The 15,752-nt window shown below is 41.2% G+C and overlaps 1 protein-coding gene across 1 annotated transcript in view; it reads left to right on the top strand.

Annotated features, from left to right (window-relative positions):
* Nucleotides 1-14,665, top strand: part of GNB1L (G protein subunit beta 1 like) — a 16,755-nt gene extending 2,090 nt beyond the window's left edge. The window contains exons 3-6 of the mRNA XM_010177032.1: nt 425-587; nt 4,348-4,446; nt 9,209-9,424; nt 14,251-14,665. Coding sequence (XP_010175334.1) covers nt 425-587; nt 4,348-4,446; nt 9,209-9,424; nt 14,251-14,517 — 745 coding nt within the window. The 3' untranslated portion in view covers nt 14,518-14,665. The remainder of the gene's footprint in view (nt 1-424; nt 588-4,347; nt 4,447-9,208; nt 9,425-14,250) is intronic.
* Nucleotides 14,666-15,752: the final 1,087 nt, after the last annotated feature.

Below are 15,752 nucleotides of genomic sequence, written 5' to 3'. Positions count from 1 at the left end.
TTACTCTCTGGATACTTTTGTTTCCTTTTAAATTAGAGCTAATCAATGGTAAAATGTAAGTATTTTTATTATGAAAATGTTCAAATACTCATGAGACTTCTTCAATATATGTGCACATATAAATAGCGTAACTGTGTTTGGTCAAGTCTCACTTCAAAGACAACTTGGCTAACTGTGTCCGACTGACTCTTGGGTCCTCCCTCCTCCTGGTGACTTTGGAACCTATTGGCCAGTTTTGCAGGCAGTAGAAGGGTGGTGGTCTGGGTGATTCATTTCATGAAAGACCCAATTAATACCCCTGCAGATGCTGTAGTAAGCCCACGCCTTTACTGCGTCTTAAAGACCCGATTTTGAGATACTAATCTGCAGGAAGCCAGGCTTCCCCAGACCTGCTGCTCATGGATAACGTGTTTTACTCTAACAGTCAGGGTCGTGACCAGAGGATCTGCCTGTGGGATTTAGCAGAGGGACGGACGTCAGTGACGGATTCTGTCTTCACTGAGAACGTGGGATTCTGCAGATGCTCTCTGTTAAAGGTGGCACAGGGACGCTGGCTAATGGCCATGGCAGCCAAAGCCCTGGAGGAGGTAGGAAATATCTCTTTTTCTGGTGCTCGGGAGATTGCTGTTGGTTTTGAAATGAGATAGTTCAGAAGGGGAAACATCATTGTGCTCAAATACTCTTGTGCAAGAGAGGGCAGCGCAAGGAGCCTTTGGGGCTTCTAATCACTAATTTTACCTGCCAGAAAGATCACTGAATTATATAACTCATGCTCTAATAACAAGGACACCACCCCAAGATTTGTCTGACATGTAAGTATTTGCAGCTGCTGCTGGTCTTTCATGTGCAGGAGTTTTGAAAACTCCTCTGGTGCCGCTGAGCACTGTTAAAGGGGAACAAGAGTCCTTCTGGGGAACTAATGGTCAGAAAGTCTGTCATCAGATGGAGGTACTCATCTTCCATCTGAAGCTGAAAGTCATGTTTGGTGAGAGAAGGGGAGGTGCAGGTGATTTGTAATGCGGTATGTGGTCTTTCACCCCGGGCTAATTCTTTAACCTGTACTTTGGCTGGAAATAGTTGAATTATTATTAGCGGCCAGAGGTGTGTTCAGGGTGAAACAACTGTAGGGTCCGTTTCAGTTCCTACTGGGTAAGTCCACATCTAATACCCATTGTCACAGCACCCACTGACTGACAGCTTTGTTGGCAATGTCCACTTCTGCTTTGTAGAAATCGTGTTTTTGTTTTCTTTGAAGAACTATTTGAGGACATCACACAAAAATAAATTATTTCAAACACTTGACATAAAAATACAAAAAATATGAAAAAAAAGTGGAATAAATATGAAAAGAAATATGTAGCTAATTGCAAATTGTTCATGAACGTAAAAGGTCACATGCTTTTCTGGACTATAGGATGCATCTCTTGAAACTGAAAGTTGCATATTTTATATACGAAGTAATAAGTGGGAATGGTGCCTGTTTTGCAAGAAAATGTGAAGTTTTTATTATTCAGAAGTTAAGCACATATTTAGTATTTCGTTGGCTCACAGCCAGAACGTTCAGCCTTTTACAGAACTGAGTAGGGCTGTAGACACAACCACTGTACCAGTAAATACAACCATTCTAAGGCCATACATTGTGCTGATCAAACAAAGAACTCTCTCCATTTTACAGCAGTGCTCAATAATATTTAAGTTAAACAAAATTGACAAGTGCATTCTTGTGTCAGGCGGTGAAGAGTTTTTGTGTCAGGCAGAGTACACACACACATTCTGGCAATGAGGAATTAAACAATCATCTGATCCAAAGAGAAGACATTTACCCCAATGTCTCCTACAACTCATCTCTGTTTTATTTTCATTTATTTGCTTGAGCCCTGCAAACTGATAATGATTTGCTGTCTCCTGAGGTAAGAGAGTTCCACTCCGTGTATGAACCTTCACATTAGAACTGTGTCAGGTTTCAATAAATTCACATAAGCTCCCATAATATATAGTGCTTCCAAATAGGCAGCACTGTGTGAGACACAGTACATTTGCAGCTTATGATTAAAATTAAGACTTAATAAGTGTTTATGCTTGGCTGGTGCCCAAAAAAAGAGTAATTTTGTCTTAAAGCAGGTTCAGTCCATAAATAATGAGATCTGAACAGGCATTTATTTGTTCATGATTGCATTTAAATCACCAATTATGAGTTACACGCACTTTTCTTGCCAATTTGCCAGAAACATGTTAAAAGCCTTATTAATGTGAAAAAGAAAAAGGGTGTGTTTCCTTGTGGCCAGTTTTAGCCACCCAGGAACACTATTAACCTCAGGTAAAGGCAAATCTTTCTTCTATTAAGCAAAACCAATATAAACACAGAACTTCAAGTTTTAGGTTACAGTTGTCAAAATATATGAAATAGTATTTATTTCTAAGGCTCAGTTGCCTGTAATGCAGGCAGTCTCTGGAACTGTCAATCTGGCATAGGCAGCTCTTGCCTGCCTGCCTTCTGCAAAAAGCTTTTCTCTTTTTTTGAGAAAATGTGGTTTTACTGTGTTTTTCTTTGTCCTTTGCAAGTGCAGCTGTAGCCCTTGTACCAGTTTGTCCATTTTTTAATCAAAGTAAAGCAAAGGTGGTTTTGGTTTTGTTTCGTTTTTTACCTGTTGGGGTTTTTTTTAACACTTTCTTCCTTATCCTTCCTTGTTACTTAAAAGTTGCAGTTTCAGTCTTGCCCTTTGGAGAGACAGTGATGAAAGACGCAAGAGGAGAGCAGATCATCTTGATATATAGAGCCCATTTCCTGCAATAGCTAACTTGGTCATTGTGCTGTTAGCAAGAAAGTTGCCAAGAGAAAAGCATCTCTTGTTAAGAGTGTAGCTCCAAAGAACCAGAATTCCCAGATGATCAAACTTTGGTCTCTTCACAGGTTTGGTCTGCGCACTGGCTGGCTCTTTGCTGTAGTCTCCCAACCCTCAAATCTGGAGAATAGTTTCCTGCTGCACTGTTAAGTGGCTTTAGAAAGTGTTCTGTATATTGTGTTTAGTACATTGTCGACTTGCAGTCCTAGCGTGCAGCTGGCTTTTGGCAGGTTAGCTGACAACCTCTAGAAATAGGAAGATGTTCTGGCAAGCTTTGAACTAAAGGTATGGGATTGGAAAGCCATCGCAGCTGCCGCGGTTGTGATCGATGGCTCCCAGAGGAGCCATATTTGTGTAATACCTCATCTCGGATGCTTAAGGAAGTTTGCGTGACTGGGGCTGTCCAACGGCACTGCTGGACTTTTGCACATTTTGAAATAGCCTAAAATGGCTGGTGGATTTGCCGAATGTTTAAGTCCTTTAATTTTACTAGATAAATGCAGACCGTTGGTTAATTGATTAAAATAAAAAGATCACCTTAGTGATTAAGTATGCACCTGAGAACAGCGATGTTCCTGGCAGCACGTTTTTGATACCTAAGAACTTCTATTTCTCCCTAGTTCCAGGCTTGAGAACCAGCCCAGAGTGAGGCACTTCCATGTCAATCAAGAGACTCAAAACCTCCCAGTGCCAAATTGCAAAGGCAGACTCTCCTGATCTTGCCTGACATCATCCTGAGGTGGAAATGAGCTACTTCCTTGGCAGAGAAAAGAGTTACCCCATGCTAAAAAGAAAAAAAAACACCTCAGATCCATAATTCATCACCATTGGTGCAAGCAACAGTGGAAGCTGCTGTGTAGACAGAGAGCAGGTGTTTAACACAATATTGTCCAACCTTACTTTGAACAGGGTCAGACAATATTGTGTTAAAAATACCTGTATGCCATCACTGCCAGCCTGCATTAGCAGATAATTCTGGGTTTATGTTTGTTAGTCCAGTCAGCCAGTAAATAAAACCCCTGCCTTAGATATATAGATATATATAGATCTGTATAGATATAGCCTGTATTTCTGTGCAAGCTCTGTGTTACCATAACAGAACAGGGCAGGCAATGCAAGTGTCCACAAGTGAATATAACAAAAAAATTAGCAACAGAGATGGAAAGAGAGGGAAGGGAGAGGAAGCAGGGAGGTGTTTTCAGATTAAGCAGTTTGCAATATTATCTAGTGTATGCACAGTATCATCTGCTGTATGGAAAGGAGACTATAATACAGAGTAAATAGAAGAGTGGAAGAAGAGAATGTGTTCATTCTAGTCGTTTTGTCTGATCTTTCCTAAAACAATGCCTTTATGTAGATAGCGGTAGGTTCCCCATTCCTCAGTTTCCTCCAGCTTTTACTGGAAGAGCTTATACTAGCCTTAATCACTTTAAAAGACTTGGGGTTTTAACAGCAGAATTTTGACCTGGAGCCTGACCAAATACTCTTGTTTTCCTGATGTCAGGTTCAGGTTTTGGAGCTGCCATCCAAGACGTCAGTCTGTACCTTGAAGCCAGAGGTGGGTGCCAAGCTGGGCATGCCCATGTGTCTGAAGTTATGGCAGGTAAGGCAAGAGCTCCTGCTAATTGTGAAATGTTTTCCCTGTGATTCATTTTATATGAAGCACATGAATCTTTCTTCACTTGGATTTTGATTTATTATCAAACCAATCAAGTAATTATACTATTAAAGGGGGGAAAGATTTGTGAACATCCTTAAACTTTCAGAGCTTTCCAAGCTTTAATGGAAGATTTGCAAATGCTCAGGGAAAGCTTTGTATCCTTAGGATAGAGATGGTTTTTGCATCAATCGAGGAAAAGGAGTGACTTACCAAAGCCAGTTGTTTGATACGGTTTCTCACTGCATTAAGAATGATAAGAAACTATTGGGTTACTTAAAAACAGTGATTTTAATGGCAGGTTACATTCACTTCAGTGCCCTCAGGACAAGGACGCACTCTATGAACATTTCTATTCCAGAGACAGAATAGGAACAAAATATTAATGCTTGTATTGACTTTGGACAAAAAGGTAAATAAAAGCAGTTAATGAAAAAACCCCACATTTGCAGAACATTCAGCAAATAATGTTTATGGGGTGCCACCAGTGACAGACAAGTAATACAAAAAGGTGGCAGTAGAGGGAGGAAGGAGTTTAGGGGATTGGCTCTAAACCTCCAAAGAACTGGTGACAAAGCTGATTCCCAGTTTAACCCCCTGACCACATATGGTCATAGGTCTGCAGAGCCATCTGAGCTGATTTCAAGTCTCTCATTCCTGCAGGCTCATCCGAACATTTGTATTGGTTTCAGTTGAAAAAAAAATCAGTTGTGAATTTGAGGCCTCAGTGTCTTCCCTCAAGGTCCTGAACCAACTGAAGTCTAGAGGAATTCAGGTGCTGACTTCAGACAAAAAGTAGGAGAGGCCACAGTTCAAGTCTCATGGTGTAATTAAAAACTAGAAAAAAAATTTAGAAGGAAAATTAAAGAGACTGATTAGGCTTTTATTAAACAGAAAGTTTCTCCTGAAAATGCAGTCAGTGTTCAGTACTCAATGAAATGAATGGGGCTTTCTGTCTTCTGGACATATTTTAATAAGATGAAGATAACTGAGGAAATGTTCAGTGTTGAAAATTTTGTTGCCTGTATAAAAAGTCCTCTGTCTTGCCATGTTTTCTGCGTGCAGTAATATTGCTGTTCCTCTAGGAAGCAGAGCAGGTGCAGAGTCTTAATTTTATGTAGTTTTTAATTTTGTTGCCAGTGGGGATAAAGCAGAGGACTGGGAACTGGGAGAGGTAAATTATTCCATACAAATTCTGGCTTTGGGAAGTCACCACAACTTCCTAGACTGCAACAGGCAAGGACAGATAATCCCGTACAGTCTCACAGCTGTATTTTCTCTTTTACAAATGTGTGCAGCTCGGTTTGAAGGCATGGGGGAGGAGGATATCCTTAAGGGCAAATAATTATATGTGGTGTACCGAAGTGATGCTCTGCGTTCTCTTCTGTGGTTTCGCTGGAAGTGGCGCGCTGAGTAACCCTTTAACCATAAAAGCCGAAGCACACGAGCTAACCCAGCTGCACCCCTTCCTGAATAGAGGCCGTCCAGGATTTCTGTGTACATCACTGCATTGGGCAATATCCACATACCCAGGAGACGAGCACTCCCCAGCCCATCGCTTATGGGCAACGTGTTGCCTAAGAGACTATCGGAGGTTGCTTATGGCACCATTAATTAACAAGTTGAAACAAAAGCTGACATGGAGAAAGCCACATAATGGGCTGAAGGAAGCATGCTCAGGGTTGTTGTCCAACAGAGTTTGGGGGCTGCAGCCCTGGATCATGATATTTTTCACCAGCAGCAGCAGTATGAAGTAGAAATTTTACTATAGAGCAGAAGGAAACTGAGGCTTAGGTTAGGCTTGTAGATTAAGCCTCACTGGCTTCTCCTAAGCAGTTAAAAAGCTGGCAGCTGTTTATTTTGGTGGATTGAAACTTTTTTTTTCCCCTCATTTTACTGGGTCTGTCCTCTTAGTTCATTCCATGGGGTTTTTTTCCCTTGTGAAGGTTCATATTGTTAAATACCTTGTCCCTTCAGCTTCACACCTTCCTGCTATTACTAATTGGGTGGGGTAGGATATGCAGGAGTAAGGATAGTCTTCCCTTTAATTTTTTGCACTCCTTGGGGAAGGCATCATGTTGCGTAATGGAGCAAACAAAATAATTCAACAGGAATAATACATGTAGAAACTGGAAACACAAAGTTATTACTTTATATAAACTATAGCAATTATTCCTGTTGAGTTGACAGCAGATCACCTTTTCTTCCTTCCTTGACAGTTATCCAAACGCAACAACAAAACGTTCTGCTTAGGAATAACAGTGATTTATAATTTAATTTTTCCACTGAAACCAAAACATGGATGGTGAATACTTCACCAGAAGTGTCTGTTATTGGGAACTGAAATAAACGGGCCGTTGTGAACCACTGCTTGGTGAGTCCAGGCATCAACTGAGAGCTCCCCTGATCTATCAGTAGCTTTTACTGTTTAAGTTCAAGTATATGTACTCATTGAAATATTACACTTCATATGGTTATGGAAAGTTAGGAAGAAGTGTAGGAGACCTTCATTTCAAAGGCAATACTTTGTTTTTAAAGTAGACCAGTCTTAGATCTCACCTGCAAACTACTGGTTTGCAAATACAAGCTAAGATACCCACAGCACCAAAAAAAAAAAGAAAAAAAAAGTTTTGCTTGGCATTTCCCATAATGCTGTGCACTCACCTGTCTCTCTTATCTTAACGAGGGTTAGGAGCACCTATGAACATCTGGCCATCCCGTTCTGAGTCAGGCAGAGGAGCTGACCCTGCCCATCCAAACCTTGTCTCATTGGCCAGTGAAAGCAATACCTTCTGTAGAGCCCCAGAGCTCTGGAGGAGCCGTGCTCATACAAGAGCAGCACAAGTAATGGGGTGGCAGGGCTTATGCCCAAACTGGGGGCTTTTTTAAAACATAACTGAAGTACCTATGAAATACTTTGTTTTGCTTTGAAGGTTTTACCCTTTATTAAATACAAATAAAATCTGGAATGTTCATTTCATTCTTTTTTTTTTTAACTTTTCCCCTGCTATTAAAAACCATGTACTCTTCATTCAAAATACCATGTACTCTTCATCCAAAATACCATGTACTCTTCATCCAAAATACACTTTACTTCACATCTATTTGGCATATATTCATTGCTCTGATGTTGTATTATTTTAGCAAATCAAAAAATTAACAGAAAAATTGTGGAGTTCTGAGCATTATGAGAGACCTTCTTTGTGGACCTTTCTAGCCAGAGCATGCTCCCTACCTCTGCAAAAGAAAAGGGATCGTAAAGCAAGGAATGAGGCTCCTGCAGGATCCCAGGTGTGGGCAGACCTGTTCAGAGAGATGATGTAAGGGATTTCCCCTTGGTTTCCTTTTCTTAAGGGGCAATTTTCTTCCCTGCTCAGTGAGAGCCATTTAAACACTTCTTTAGGCTGAATAAATCTGAGAAGGAGCATGAGGCTTTTCCGCAGCAGTCTGATTACTGAGACCACCCATCTCTTGTTAGTTTAACTCCCTGCAGAACAAATAATAACCAGTGGGAGAATAGTCTGGACCATTAATAGAGGCAGTGAGCCTTTGGCCACTGCAGGTTTGTGTCATGACACTGACAGCCAGTGGGTTTGACAAACATTCGATATTCAAGTAAAAATTAATTCTTTATAAATGTCCTTTACCTTTATTTTGAGCTGAATACCAAGCAAACCAATCCTGTAGGATCAGATGGTGTTTGGAAAGAGGTGAATAAGCTACTGGATATATTTCTTAGGGTAAGATGTCCCTACATGAGGTGGTTGTAATCCCAAAGTCTATTTTGGTGTTTCTTCTCCTATTAAAGAAATAACTGGCATTAACAGATGCCTGGTTTTTAGTTGCTTTTCATTAGGGATTTGCATCTTCACTCACGTAACCAGTTACTGCTCACGGGGTCATTAGTCTTTTGGCTGGAGCAATGATGAATATTTTCCTTAAGTGTGACATGTAATCCAGTAATGTTCCCTTCTTTGAGTTATTTCAGAGGCTTAAATAAATTAGGTGTCTGCCCAGGGTGCCGTGCCCTTTGGCCTGTGACATCATTAATCAAAATAGCTTTCAATTGGTTACACTGGAACTTGGGCGCCCGTTAACCCCTTGGTGACTCACCCAGAGATTCCTGAGGAGAGGTTCAGTGTTTACCTTTAAGCACTGTGGTGCACTTGGGCAAACGATCCCTGTGTAACCCTACACTCGCACTGTGAAACTGGAATCTCCAAGCATGGCACTTCTTTCCGTGTCCATGCGGGTTTGTACAGCTTGATAGTAACTCACTCTAAGTATTTTCTTTTTTTTTAAGGAGCACAAGCAAAGTTCAGGCTGTGAAGTAAAGCTTCTGAAAACTTCAGGCAGCCTTTTTTTTCAGGTGTTGTAGAGGTCAATAGTTTGGATTTTCAGAGGGAAATTTTCTGTGTGTATGTGTGTGTATATATATATATATATATATGTTAGCTATACATTATAAATAAAAACCAGAATTTTATCTGTAGATATAAAAACCCTAAGTGCGTGTCAGCAGTTAACTAGTAACACTTTTTATAAGTGGATGGACTATTGAGATTTCACATTCAGGCTTCTAAACTTTTCACTTCTATGCCAGTCAGCATTTTCATTTATTTTCCTGGTGCCTGAAACCTACTTGGGGATGATAATTTTCCTAACAGAGTATTTACTTCTCAAACAATTTTACTTTTCCCTTGTTCAGCTCGACTGTGGTTCACAACCTTTGCTTCTGGCTGGCTATGAAGATGGATCAGTGGTCCTTTGGAATTTGTCAATGGCAAAAGCGTTGAGCCAACTTGTTTGCCACCAGGAGCCGGTGATGAGCCTTGACTTTGACTCGGAGAAGGCCAAGGGGATCTCGGGCTCATCTGAAAAGGTGCTCAGCATCTGGAGCCTCAATGAGCAACAGAACCTCCAGGTCAGGATCATTGGCCCTCTAGTGTCATTTATCCCACTTTGCACTAACAGTTTGATAGACTAAAAAAATATTTAGTCATGAAGAGGAGTTGTTGCAGATCTCTGGCTAATTAATCACAGACTGGTTAGAATGTCGGTGCTATGTGACTAGACTTAGCAAAAGATGGTGAGGATTTAAAAAAAAAAAGGAAAAAACCCCTCTCTCACATGTTTCTGGTTTTACCAAAGCTGCAACAGGCACACAAGCCTAGCATTACTCAAGCCATTGCCTCTGGATCTTCATTTATCACGGAATGGCCTAAACATTATAAATGAGTTATAAAAATGAGAAACAAAGGCTTGCTTTTCCAAAGGTTCTGCTTGAATGGATAGAACTTTCTTTTCACTGTGGGAAAGACAGACATATTCCATTAAATACTACACAAACAAAAGGAGTAGGAGTAGCCCAGCTAGCACCAAGAGGACATGAGGTTTAGGCAACCACCTTCCTTTGGCACCTTTAGAGCCCCAGCCAGAGACAGCGAAAATAAGTTAATAGGATATATCAGCTTGTGTCTGAGCTGCGCATACCTGGAATGGCTGGTTTAGAAGGAGGCCTCATAATCACCAGATCAGGCTGTGCTAGAGAATGGCAATAAATATTGCTTAATCTAGACAACTTTAGCAAGTGTTCCAACACTGCCAAGGGGTTAAGTAGCTTTTAACTAGGTGTGGAAATGAAGTGCATAAATAAGGCTCATGAAAATTAAAATAGCCCGTGCATAGCCTGTCCACTGCTGAGTACTTTAACCTTTTCTAAAGTGGCAGTTGTCCCCTGAACACACACAGAAGGGGACTTGAACCAGCCCCTGGGTGCCCCCAGATCATCCCTGAGAGGAGAGCTGCTGGCTACACCAATTCATGGAAGAAAATAATTGCTCTTGCAGCTTTTGTGCAGATTTTTTAGGTAGTGGGGCAAGATAATGCTGCTTTCTGAATGGTGTTACAGGAAGAAAAGCAAGTGCTTGGCCACCCAATGGTGACTCAACACCTGGGGACAGTGTGAAGGGATATAATCTGTTAGGCATCACCACAGAACTAGCGTTTATGGAGTGGGAGGGCACTAAGACCCCAGTGCACACAGTGTAAATGCATCCAGCAGCGATGAAGTTTGGAGGACACAGTGCACACTGAGGAGAACGGATGAGCTTTAATAAGCACTAAGACACAAAGTAAAAGAGGCACTCCAGACTCTGAATAAGTAGTAGAGGCATTCTAAGCCAATGTGATTAAAAAGAGTTTTAACAAGTCTGGTACACAATTGACATGGTTTGGGGTTGTTTGGGTTTTTTTTGTCAATTTTGCCCTCCCCCTGCCCCAGCCTTTCTATCACTATTGGCACACACCTGCACCTGGTGTCCTTAGCTCAGGGAAGCAGAGGAAAGTGAACAGATAAATCCCAGTAAGAAACTCAGTATTGAGGCCAGTTTTCTAAGGCCAAGGTGTCAGAAATCTGACATCATGACAGGCTTCTTAAAGCTTCAAATACTCAGGTGTTGGAGAGGAAGCTGTTCCTTCATATTAATTATAGCATAGCTTTTTCCAAAATTCAAAGAAAATATTGTTCTCCACAGCACATTTCAGTCATGAGTTAACTGTAATGCAGGGGTACAGGTGTGACTCATGGGAAAAACAAACAGTTGTTCACCTAAAATATTCCAGGTATTGTTTTCCACAGGGTATTCACATTCCCATGAGATGTGGGATTAGTTACATCTTCAGCACATCACACTGAGCAATAGTAACTTTTCTCAGAAGAAATTTAAATGCCAAGTATTATAGACTATAAGTAATGTTTCTGTGCTTCATGCATAGTGTGAATGCCCTAATAAAATGCATCTTTCATATGAGCACTAGAGATTTGTCAAGGACATAGATTAAGTTTTTTTTTCCACTATTGCATTAATAATATAAACCAGATGGGGATTTTTTTTTTTCCCTGACATTCCAGGTACCTGAGGTAATGGTAGACGTTGGAAAGCCACTCAGTGGCACATTATTTTTATTCTAAAAGGTTTTAATAAGTAAACGTGGGGCATAGCTATCTGCCGTTGGAGAAATAATGATGCAATGATGGCACTTCAGCTCTGTTTTAAGTGGCAATGTTCCAGTGTGTCAATGAATAGATGATGAAGGTACCTTCATAGTTTATTGCTATGGGGAAAGGTTGGTGTATTGTCTTCTACAGGAAAGTTGCTGAAATCATCACTCTCAGCAAATGACTGGATTGGTTCTGAGCCTTCTGATTTGGATGAGATAGTGTAATTATGTGATGATGTTTGTGACAGTATGTAGGAGGTAAACAGCTTCTGCAGGTGAATAAACAAAGCAGGACTAAGAATTGTGATAATCATAGAAGCTTCTTTATGTATGACAAGAAAATAAATTCTCTAAGCTGTAATGTAAGTGCACAAGTTTTGCTGGTTGCGTTGCTGAGGCTTTTCTCTCAAACACTGAAGCTGAGGCTACTGCTGTCTTGGCTGTTTTTCTAATAAGAATAAGGCTTAAAGACATGATTTGGGTATAGGAGAGGGAGATTACAAAAAAAAAATCATAGATAGCATATGTTAAGGAGGGAAGGAGAGGTGGATGTCTGTTGGCCTCAGCATGTCAAAATTTCTTAATTCAACACAAGTGTCCTTGGCCATGACTGGCTGGAAGCAGCTCACCTGTTTTTACCTCTTTGTTTTCTTAATTACAAGCTGGTTTTCTGGTTAGGAAATGATGTTGGTGTGCATTTGACTACAGTAGTTGCCCATAAGTGGCTGGATGGCAGAAATGCTGGCACTAGGATTTCACCTGGCTGCATACACCTTGAGCAAGTTGTTCTACTTTGTTTTGTTTTCTCCCTCACCTCTTGTATTTGCAGATCATGCACAAATGCCCACTGTTCCCTCATGTTCCATAGCCAAAAGGCATCATCATTATAGGCTTCATTTTCAAGTTGTAGCTTGCTGATGACATGCAATTTCTCCCAGTTGCCCTGATTTTGCTGTATGGATCTTGCCCACGTAATTGACAGTAATGATGGGAAGCACCACGCCCCGGATTGGTTATAGCCATTTGCTAATAATCTCAGTTACAGAGTAAGGCCCAGGCTGGTGATGTAAGTAATAAATCCTTCCCTTCCCAGTATGCACATGCCAACAAAAATCCCGCTGAAGCTGTGCTACATTAGTGTAACTGGGGAGTTTGGAAGACAGATATTAGCAAAAAGCACAGGTTTTACAGTAGCAGCCCCAGAAAAAGGCTCATGTACAGCTTCTTACTGATCATCAGGTCCTGTTTAAAAGAGGAGTGTACAGAGCGAGCAAGAAGAAGGTCAAGTTTCTTTTAGCCTTTTTTCTCATCCAGTTGCACATCTCTTGCTGTTTGAGTAAGTAGCTGGGCAGTTGTTACATAGTTGAAAAATAACTGCTTATAGTTTTGTGCCTGTAAGATTCCAAGATATGTTCAACTGCATCTGAAACCAACTTTGAGCAGCATTTCTGGAGTTTGAGTTTTCTACATCCAGTATTATACTTAAAATTATCTGCCATTAATCTGTTCTTTATAATCCTGCACTAACTATATGTCATGGAATGTCCTTCGAGGATGAAAGCTACTCAGATGTCAATACACTTGACAATCCTTTCCTGCCTCAGAAAAACAGCAAACAGCACGCAGTGTATTAAAACATGCACTGACATATATTAAGCTTTTACAGTCTTAAGTAGATGGTGCCATTAATACATCATTTCCAATTGTGCTTATAAATACCAGCACTTTAAGGTCAGTGTACACTCACAAGGAGTTTCCCCACATTGTGACAAAAGCTAGGCTATTTCAACATAGACACACGTGCGCACACACACACACACACACACACACACACACACACACACTTGTGCATATACTGCGTGTGTTCCAGAGGTAGGCTGCCACCTGAGGTGACAACAGCAAGCCTGTATTATATTGAGCTTCTGTACTTTAGGGGAAGCTCAAGTCAGTGAAGTGAAAGCTTTTCTTTCCAAGGGCTAAGTCCTGTGCAGACCCAGTGCCTCCTGAAGGAAGCTAAATGCCTTCCAACTTAATTGTGCCCCTCGGAAACCTGTGCCCCAGTAGTCTCCAAACAGTAACAAAAGGCTTCCAAGATTGAAATCAATAACTTGTTCATAATCCCCTTCTTGGAATTTGGTGTAAATAGAAGTCTCTTGGGAGGCAGTACTAGAAATACAGATTTCCTGACACTGTAACCTAATTCCTGGAAGCATTCCTTTCTCAAGACTGTGGTAAATGCTTCCACAGCTTATTGGGGTTTTTGCGAGGGGCCACAGTAGTAGAAACAAGTAGCAGGTAGTTTAAACATCAGCTCAGAATCTCAGCATGGGAATATTGCAGAAGCAGGGAAAATATATGGCCATGGCTCTGAACATTGCAGCTCATGCAATAGCTGGAAAAAAAAAAGAGCAAAGCTGTGTAGTCCAGTTCTCAAAACCTTGACTCAGAGCATCACTTGTGACAGCGGATGAATAGCTTTAAATGCACTACAAACTAAAACCCTACTAGGGACTATTTTATCTTTAGAGAATGGTGCTGGAGATAGACAGGCTCAAGTTAATGTGTCCTCTAGCTGTGTCTGTAATTGTTCTCACTAAGGCATCATCCACCATGTGGGGAAAGGCTCCATACTACCTGTGTGACACCAGTGTATAGGGGTGGGCACTGTACCTTCTAAAATCCCAAAAGGTTCCTTTTTCTTCTGTTTGTTTTAAACAATTTGAGCTCATCTTTAACTTTCTCACACAGGTTTGCAAAACACAGGAACTTGTCAACGCTGGCATATCTGATATCACCATCCGTCCAGACAAGAAGATTTTAGCAACAGCAGGATGGGATCATCGCATCAGGATTTTTGGCTGGAAAAAACTGAAGCCCTTAGCAGTGCTGGACTACCACACAGCAACTGTCCATTGTGTGTCCTTCTCAGATCACAAAAACCCCACTGAGAGACTGCTGGCAGCTGGCTCAAAGGATCACCGCATCAGTATCTGGTCAATATATACGCAGACGTGACATGTTCTACACTGTCAGGGACAAGGAAAAAAGCAGGACTGGTGAAGCAATTCTTGCGCTGTGATTCAGACCTGGATGTGGGGAGGCAGGGGACTGTATTTCAAGGCTGAAGTGAGAGTCCTAGGTTAATTTTTATGCTGCTTGTTCAAAGCTGCAAGTTTAGGAGTGGATTTTTAAAACTCGTAACAAGCAGAGCAAGGCCAGTCACGAACAAAGACAAAACAAGTCACTTTCTGCTACAGGTTTTGCAACTGCTTTTCTTTGGCAGGTTGCTTAAATAAATTGTGCCAACATCTTTTGTGAAAAAGGACCAGAATCCCTCCGACTGCAGCGGGGGCAGAATATGTCTGTTTCTGAGTCATTTATGTATCCAGGAATCTGAATCAGTGTAAAATATCACTCTTTCTCCAAAATTTATACCTGTTAAACCACCTCCAGTGGTTTCTCATTGTCAGTTACTTTTTCTTCCCTGTAACTGAAAGGCTATCAGAACAACCTTGATTTGTTCACACTTCTGTCAGTTTCTAACTTAAACCAACAGCCAGGAATGTGACTAGGGACGGCCTTTGGCATTTATGAATTTCATTATGTCTCCTGTCACCTCAAGCCTCACAATTAATCACAAGAAAGAAAGGAGGGGGGGGGAAATCTTTCCCTGCACTGCACTGCAGAGCTATGTAAAGCCTTTCACAGAGCCAGTGCTAAATCCTTTCCATAGACTGACTAGCTGAAGGATTTAAACTCAGCAATCCAATTAGCGCCCTTCTCCTTGGAGAGTTAGGGCTGAGTTTCAGCATGGCAAGTCTGGGATTCAGCTACACAACTCCCATTAACATTTAGGGGAACTGCATGGATAAATCCTCATCCACACAGTGTCAATGGCTCCATTAACTTGTCATCTCTACAGTCACGGAAGCCGAAATTCATTCATGAAGGTTTTTTTGTTTGAATCATGAAGCAGCATTTGCAGTCTTTTAAAGCATATCAGACATACAACAGTCTGCTCATAGGCTTCTCACTGGGGTATTCAGTCACAAAGTCACAGTTACAACTGTCCCATTGAAGCAATTAGCAAGGGCCAGCTTGTTAAAAAGAAGATGACCTGGGAACTAGAACTCAGCTTTGCAAACTGAAGTGTTTTGTGTCCAGGCTGTGCGCTGTTGCTACTTTATTGGAAATATTTGTTTCTGCCTCTGTACAGAGCTGGATATCAAAGAAGAAGGTCACGAGAATTG

This window comes from Antrostomus carolinensis, unplaced genomic scaffold (genome assembly GCF_000700745.2).
Source record: "Antrostomus carolinensis isolate BGI_N321 unplaced genomic scaffold, ASM70074v2 scaffold36161, whole genome shotgun sequence".
In the NCBI taxonomy this organism is placed as follows: domain Eukaryota; kingdom Metazoa; phylum Chordata; class Aves; order Caprimulgiformes; family Caprimulgidae; genus Antrostomus; species Antrostomus carolinensis.
This window is presented reverse-complemented; position numbering and strand designations above follow the sequence as displayed.